Source organism: Orycteropus afer, unplaced genomic scaffold, assembly GCF_000298275.1.
Source record: "Orycteropus afer afer isolate SDZICR_OR568_19922 unplaced genomic scaffold, OryAfe1.0 scaffold00187, whole genome shotgun sequence".
NCBI classification, from domain to species: domain Eukaryota; kingdom Metazoa; phylum Chordata; class Mammalia; order Tubulidentata; family Orycteropodidae; genus Orycteropus; species Orycteropus afer.
The window spans coordinates 694,310-702,912 of NW_006921774.1; the positions used below are offsets into that span (position 1 = coordinate 694,310).

The 8,603-nt window shown below is 35.5% G+C and overlaps 1 protein-coding gene across 1 annotated transcript in view; it reads right to left on the bottom strand.

Moving 5' to 3' along the window:
• Window positions 1–8,603, bottom strand: part of NBAS (NBAS subunit of NRZ tethering complex) — a 750,019-nt gene that overhangs the window by 372,648 nt on the left and 368,768 nt on the right. Inside the window, exon 26 of the mRNA XM_042781864.1 lies at window positions 845–978. Coding sequence (XP_042637798.1) covers window positions 845–978 — 134 coding nt within the window. The remainder of the gene's footprint in view (window positions 1–844; window positions 979–8,603) is intronic.

The following is an 8,603-nucleotide window of genomic DNA, read 5'->3' on the forward strand; positions in this document are numbered from 1 at the left end:
GGCACATAACAACAACAACATATATATGTATGTAGTTTCATACATTATTTAAAAACATTACCACATGCAAGGAGTAAAAATAAACTCTTCAAAAAAGAAATAAAACTAGCCCAGAAATATGAAAATACTTAATGTACATTTAAAACAGATACTAATGCCTATTCACTTTAAAATTTTTTATGTGTGTGTGATGGTGGTAGTATTTTCATTTGCATTATAATGATTATAAGGTTAACAAAATTACAATCACTTTTCATGTATTAGTAGAAGAACAAAAGTTCATCTGTAGGCCACATGATAGTATATGGTTTTATTTTCTAAAAAAACTATAATATTCTTTGTATGTTTGTCATATTCCCAAAATTTTCTATACTAACTTTCTGGAGGAAGATGCAAGATAGTTGACACAGCAAACAATGGAATATTACTCAGCTATAAAGAGAAATAAAGTCCAAATACATGCCATCACATGGATGAACCCTGAAAGCATTATGCTGAGTGAAATAAGTCAGCTACAAAAGGACAAAAATTTTATGATCCCATTTATATAAAATATCTAGAACAGGGAAGTATATAGAGATCAGAGATTATTAATGGATACCAGGGTTGGGCAAGAGTGAAAAAGAAGACATAGCTCTTAGGGGACACTGACCTCTTGTTAAAGAAGATGGAAAAGTTTAAGATTGGTTAAGGGTAATGGTTGGGCAACATGATGAACATATTTAAAGTCACTGAACTGTATATGTGAAGAAAATTCAAATGGCAAATATTTTGTTACCAACATATTTACCACAATTTAAAAAAAAAAGACACGATAACAGATTGTCATACTGTGGATTCTTACCCATATCCTCTTTGTGGCAGACATTCTAATATGTCATAGCAAAGAGAGAGTTGGTCATTTCGTTCACAGTTATAGATGCACTCCAATGCTATTGCCATCAACTGGTCCTGATCAGGTATTATTTTTTGCTGGAGCTATGGAAAATAAAGTATGTGTACTTAATATCCACAGATTTATCGTCAGTTTTCTCAGTACCACTATCAGTAGAATCCTAAATAGTACAATTAATCAGCTGTAGAAAAAAAAATCTTGATTTTTCTTTTGCTTGCAGACTTTTGAGGCCTTTAATTATTCTAAATAAAATCACATTTTAATTACAGAATTAGCTAGAAAAAGATAATTTGTAACCCATAGCTTTACATCTGCTGAAAACAGTCTTCAATTTATGATCCATTCACAATAAAGGAGTTAGAAGAAACATAATCAATTAAAAAACCAATTAAATAAAAATATTTCTAACCCTATAGCTAAATTTTATGTGTTTCAATTTTAAAAAAATACTTAAAATTCCTTAACTAATATTCACAGATGTTAGAACCTACTATTTTTCACTGTACATAATATGTATCATTTAAACATATAATATTTTATTCAAAAGAAGTTGTATTATAATGCATTCATACAAAGATCACAGAAAAATATATTCCATATTTCTAATATAGAAAAATGGCTATTTTGGGTCAGTTTCTACATAGGATACACAATTTCCCATAACAAACTCCAGATTCCCAAACATGGATTATTTTCTGGGCTACAAAAATAAACCTTATTTATTTCCTTCAATATTCTCTATTTGAATACAGGTTATAGAGGTTAATTTATGCAAGGAAATAACAAGGTGGTTATAAGAAAGAGTTCTAGAGCTAGACTATCATGGTAGAAATCCTGGCTCTGGCCTATAACTAGTTTTGTGGTCAAGCTACTTTAAACATTTGTGCCTTGCCTTTTGGATCGCTAAAACTAAGATATCAAAATCGCCTTCCAAATAAGGTTTCTTTGAGGATTAAATAGATTAATACTTGTAAAACATCCATATTATTACCATCATAAAAATCAAGTGAAAGTTTGAAAGTATTTTCTTGAAGCCATCTTCAACAATATAAATCTGAGATAATCTCCATAATAATGATCTATTCATCCTCAACATTTCATTACAACTATACCAATATACACAAAACAGGTAGGAAAGTGATGGAGAGAAGTTGTCAAAGTCATTTTCTCAGTAGAAAATCACTAAATCAATTGATTTAAAAATAAAACAAAATTACTCAAGGCTACCAGGGAAATAGAAGTTTTCTAGAGTGACTGGGTAAAATAATTTATAGACATTTCTTCGAGGAATTAAGAAAAAATATATATTATCCATTTGACATAACATCTGAAAACCAGTTATCCAAAGCCGCAGTGACAAACTGGTGAAATAGGCAAGCAGGACATAATAAGTATTATTAGCAATTAATAAATTAGCTTACTCTTCCTGATTTTTTACTGTATGCCAGGTATTATTTCTAAGCACTTTACATGGATTAATTCATATCCTTATAACAATACTATTAGTATTACTATTATTACTAGTTTACATAAAAGAAAATCCAAGGCACTAAGAAGCCAAATAATTTGCCCAAGGTCAGAGAGCTAGTGATAAAGCTAGAATTCAAATCCAGAATCTGAACTAAATGATGGGAGACTGCTCTCACAACTCTGCAGAGTGGAAATGACTGAAAGGAAAAACGATGGCATTAAACAACTCAAATACAGCAAGAAAACAAACCAGGAAGATTTATTAAAAAAAAAAAAAAAAAAAAACACCTAGTTTCAGTCAAGGAACAATTTGGAAAACCATCTGAAATAAAAGCCAAAGTCTTTGTTTTTTTTAATCTCGCTTTCTTTCATCTAGAATCCATACACAAAATCTTGTGCTGAAAACCCTTCAGTATCTCCTCAATCTGAAAAGAAAAATTTCCCTGCCTATTGCTCCAGCTCCTTCATGACCTAGTGCCAACCACTTCTCTAATTCTATGAGTCACTACTCTTGGTGGTTCAAACCCACTAGCCACTCCTCAGAAGGTAGATTGGGCAATCTATTTCCACAGAAATACTGCCTCGGAAACCCAAGGAGTGGTTGCTATGAGTCGAACAGACTCCACGGCAGAGAGTTTTGTTTTGTTTTAATTTGCTTTTACCTAAACATGTCATTAGGAGCTCTGGTAGCATAGTGCCTAAGGCATTTGACTGCTAACCAGAAGGCTGGCAGTTCAAACCCATCAGCCACTCCTCAGAAGGAAGGCTGGGCAATCTACTTCCGTAGTGATACCGCCTCAGAAACCCAAGGAGGGGTTGCTATGAGTTGGGTCCGACACAACGGCAAATAACAACAAACATGTCATTAAGGAGCTTTAGTAGCGTAGTGTCTAAATCATTTGACTGCTAACAAGAAGGTCAGCAGTTCAAACCCAACAGCTGCTCCGTGGAAGGAAGATGGGGCAATCTACTTCCATAAACATTTACTGCTTCAGAAACCCAAAAGAGGTCACTATGAGTTGGAATCGACTTGCTGGCAGTGAGTGTGATTTTTTGAGATTTTAAAACATGTCATTAGACTGATTATGTCTCCTTGTCTTAGTCCATAATATATGAGAATTTCTAATAATTTGTGCCTTACTCCCTGGCTGCTCGCAAGCTTTGAAGACAGAAGTCACTACTTACTGAAATAGGATACAAAACACAGTCTTTGTGGACTATGTTATCTCAGTTGATCTAGATGTCCCCCGAAACTGTAGTCCTAAACGCAGTGTGTCATTCCTCAAGGTGTCTGATTATAACTAAGAAGTTTTTAGAACTTTGTTCCCAGTATAATCTACAGTATGCTTGGATATGTTAACAGCACATACAAATACATGTGTAGAAATATCCTCTGCCAAACCTATATATACTCATGGGTGTATTCACATATTTCTTCCCACATTTGTTCAGCTTGCATGTCTACCTATATATTTATTCACAGATGTTGTGTTATTACTATTATTGCAGGATTTTATCTACAATCATGATTACCTTTGTTGTCTCTCACTCTTGTACACCTCTCAGTGATTTCTAATGCCATTCCACTGTTGTGCTACCTTCCCCCTTATTGTATGTTGCCTTTCCTTTTATCCTCATTACTTAATTTTCATTTGTCTCAAAATGACCTAATTTCACCAACATATATGACGCGTAATTTTGCTGGGTATATAATTCTGTTTGCAATTATTTTTCTTTCAGGTCATGCCACTGCTGTGCTGCCCTATCCCTCATTGTATGTTTCCTTTTATCCCCATTACTGTGTGTCTACTCCATGTTGTTGTTGTTATGTGCCATCAAGTCAGCTCCAACACATAGCGACAACTCCTTGGGTTGCCGAGGCAGTGTCACCATGGAAGTAGATTGCCCAACCTTCCTTCCGAGGAGTAGTTGGTGAGTTTGAACCGCCAGCCTTCTGGTTAGCAGTCAAGTGCCTTAGGCATTATGCTACCAGACCTCCTGTCTACTCCATAGTCAGTGATTTACCATTCTTTCCCTTCCCATCCCTGCTAAGCATACCCCTTGATAGCCATCTAAGACTGTTTCTTTCTGTGTATTAATTTTTCTTCACTTTTTAAAACAGTAGTCTCATACAATATTTATCCTTTTGTTTTGTAGTTTTCTTTGTATAAGGCTTTCATGTCACTTGTTAGATTTACTCCTAAATACTTCTTCAAAAGTGTCTATTGTAAAAGGTATTGATTTGTTGGTTTCCTTTTCAGGGTTCTCTTTGTTAGTGGAGAGGAATCTGTCTGATTTTTGCATGTTACTCTTGTTCCCTGACAATTGGCTGAATTCTTTTATCAGTTCTGATAGGTTTCTTGTTGAATCTCTGGGATTTTCTATGTACAGGATAGTATCACTTGCAAATAGAAATAATTTTATATCTTCCTTACCTATCTGGATAACTTTTATTCCCTCCCTTATCTTACTGCTCTGCTTAGGACTACTAATACAATGTTGAATAGGAGTGGTGACAAAAGGCATCTCGTCTGATTACCACTCATAGGGAGAACGCTTTTGGTCTTTCTCCATTAAGAAGAAAGTTGGCCATAGGTTTTGTGCATATGCTCTTAATTACGTTGAGGAATTTCCCTTTTATTCCCATTTTACTAAGAGTTTTTTATCAGGAATATGTGTTGAATTTTGTCAAATTCCTTCTCTGCATTGATGGAGGTGATCACATGGACCTTTTCCTTTGTTTTATATACATGGGAGATTATGTTGATTGTCTTTGTAATGGTAAACCATCCCTGCATACTTGGTATGAATTCCACTTTGTCATGATGTATTATTTTTCTGATATGATGTTGGATTTCATTGGCTAGGACTTTGTTGACAATTTTTATGTCTTTACTCATGAAAGATCAAACAAATCCACTGCCATTGACTCAAGGCTGCAAATTTCTACAAAAACAGACTACCTCTTCTTCCTCCTACAGAGAAACTGGTGGGTTTGAACCATTACCCTTTTGGTTGGCAGCCCAATTCCTTCAGTACAGTGCCACCAGACTTCTTTGCTCATGAGAGATGCTAGTCTTTTTTTTTTTTTTTTTCCTTGGTGTCTTTCCTTGGCCTTGGTATCAGGGTTATGCTTGCTTCATAGAATGAATTGGAAGTAAAATTGGTGACAGCTCTTCTCTGAATATTTGGTGGAATTATCCAATGAAGCATCTGTGTCAAGGCTTTTGTGTTGTTGTTGGGAGTTTCTTTTCTTTAAAAAAAAAAAAAGACTTGTTCAACAACTTATTTGGTTATGGTCTGTTCAAATTTTCTACCTCAAATTGTATTCGCGATCAACATGGTGTCATTGAGAAAAAGGTTTAAAAAACAAACAAAAAAAATGTACTCCTTTGGGTAGGTAGTATGTTTCTAAAAACTTGTCCAATTATAAATGCCTTTAATTTTTGTTTTGTCTCAAAATGACCCAATTTCACTAATATATATGATGGATAATTTTGCTGGGAATATAGTTCTTGGTTTGTGATTCTTTTTTTCTTTCAGGTCATCCCATTGTCTTCTTATCTGCATGATTTCTGCAGAGAACACAGAGCTGAGCCTTATCAATTCTCGCTGTAGGTAACTTTTTGGTTCTTTGCAGACTACTTTCAGGATCCTTTGACTTTGATTTTGGAAAGAGTGTTTATGACATGTCTTGATGATTTTTCTTTGGGCTCTATCTTATTTGGAATTTGTTAAGGATTTTGAAAGGACATCATTTTGTCTTTCATGATACTATGTAAGTTCTGTCTACAAACCTTTGACAATTTTGTGTGGTTTTTTTTTGGGGGGGAGGGTCTCTTTCTGTTCTGGAATCCGCCTCCCTTGTAAGTTATTCCTCTTGAAGATGTCTCACACAATTCTTATGCTTTATTATTTTTATTTACTCTTTAGCTGATTGTTCCTCTAACAGATTAATATCAAGAGATATATCTTCAATTTCACTAATTCTCTCTTCCACTGATTCAATTCTACTCCATTGCTATTACAATGGGTTAGCTGTTTCTGAAATTTTAGTGGTAATCTTCGGGATTTCTAGTTGCTGTTTTGTCAGTTTGTTCTTGTACTGTTTTTCTGAATTCTTGTAGAGTTCTGTCTGTGTTTTCCTTGAGTTTGTCTATGGATGTTCTGGTGCCGTTTTTGTTTTTCTGATCTCTTTCTTAATCTGTTGACTGGTCCTAAATATAATTCTTTTCAATTCCCTATCAGGTAGTTTCAATACCATTTCTTCCTCTGATAGATTTTCTGGACCTATAATTTGGCCAATTGTTTGCGTCATAATGCCCAGTTCTTGTGTGTGTGACTGAAGTTGTTTGTTCTCTCAAAGACATTGTAGTGTTATTAATTTGTTGAATTGTTGGTTGTATGTTGATTTGCTTCATTCTGATAATTTTGTTTTGTTTTGTTTTAATATATCCAAGTAATGGGATGGGAATACTATTCTGGTTGATAGTTTGGCAGCCGCCGGGCACTCACCACCCTGTCTTCAGATAGATGTAATAGTGGGTAGGTGTGTTGGCATAAGTGTCTGCTCACTGATTGTGTACAGCAGCTGAAGGAAGGTTTTGCAGGTGTTGGGCACTATCTGTTATCAATCCAGTGGTGCTGGAGTGGGTGGTGCCACTCACCCTGTGGGTGGGGTGACATGTGTGGTAAGTATGTCTGGGTACTTATGTCTGGGAAACTGGGGACAAAAACTTAGAGAAAATTGAAAAAAAGAAAAGGCAGCACAGCACCAGCATGCTAGCTGCCAAACACAGCTGCGCAGGGGTAAGGCATCCACTTTGTGGCAGTGTTTACTACCAACCAGCACAGGCAAGTGGCAGGAGTACAAAACCAGATCTGGGTGAGAGCACAATGCTGACCACAGAGGCTATGGTCATAAAGTTCACATCCCATGAGAGCTCGCCCTGCAAATATATGAGATGGTAGAGGCACAGCAGACAATCCACTGTAGCATATTTCTAATTGAGAGGGGAGTAGAGTAATGGGTGGGAAGGCCATGAGGGGCAGAGGGATTGAGAGAAACACCATGTGGGGAAGGGGCAGTGGGAGGGCTTCACAAGCCACTGGGTAGGTGGTGAGCACCTCTGGTCACTAAGAGATTGTGCTGGGCAAGGGAGAACAGTGTACTTCTCTGGTTGCAGGTCACTAGTACAAGTGTCAGTGCACTCCTGTGCAACTACAGCTTATTAGCTGGTTCATGCCAAGAATCAATCCAAGTAAGGGGAGAGGGCATTCAGAATCCTGAATTTCCAGCCACTACCTCCAAAGCCCTTCCTACCTCATGGGTTCCCCACCCAAATGATTAGGCACCAGAGCATCTTCAATTTTTCAGGGTTGCCATTAATGCTCAGAATTCCAGAGTTGTCTTTTACATCTGATTCACTTATTTTCTTGGGTCTTTTTTTAAGAGGGATGTCACAATGTGTCTGACTAAGCTGTCATCTTAGAGTGCCTCCCAAACAAGTCTCTAGAAATAGATTTTTGAACAATTAATATGTACAAAAAGATACATAAACTAGAAATCTGAGTTCTAATAAATAAAAATCTGGTAGCTATTATACAAGTGAAAAATACCGTGAACTGAAATAAAGAATAAAATAGATGAGTTTAATAACAGATTATTTGGGAAGAGTTTAAGTGACCAAGAAGTCAAATGAAGATAAACAAAAAAAAAAGATATCCACTCTGAAAAGTGAAAAATAAAAAAAAAAATAAATAAAATATGAGACACAAGGAATTTCATGAAATAAATGACAAAGGGAACAGCAAAGATATTGTTCCAGAAACTATATTCAAAGAAATAATGGCAATAATACATTTCCAAAACTCATACAAAACGTCAAGTTAAAAGTTCAAGAAACACTATGAACCAAACAGGATAAAAGTAAGGAATAATACATAATGACAAAAGAGGAAACTACTAAAAACCATTAAGAAAGTTTACTGATTACTTAACAGTAATGATGGAAGCAAGATGACAAGGAAATAGCATCTGTAATTCGATACCTAGCATTGAACACACAGCTAAAAATGAAAATGAAATAGACAAATTCAAACAAGCAAAAATTTAGAGAATTCTTTGTCAGTAAATCTACACTAAAAAGAAAAGGAATTCACAGGCAGATGGAATATGATCTCTGACATAAGTATAATGATGATATAAATGATGAAGGGAATGAGGATCTAAAAAAAA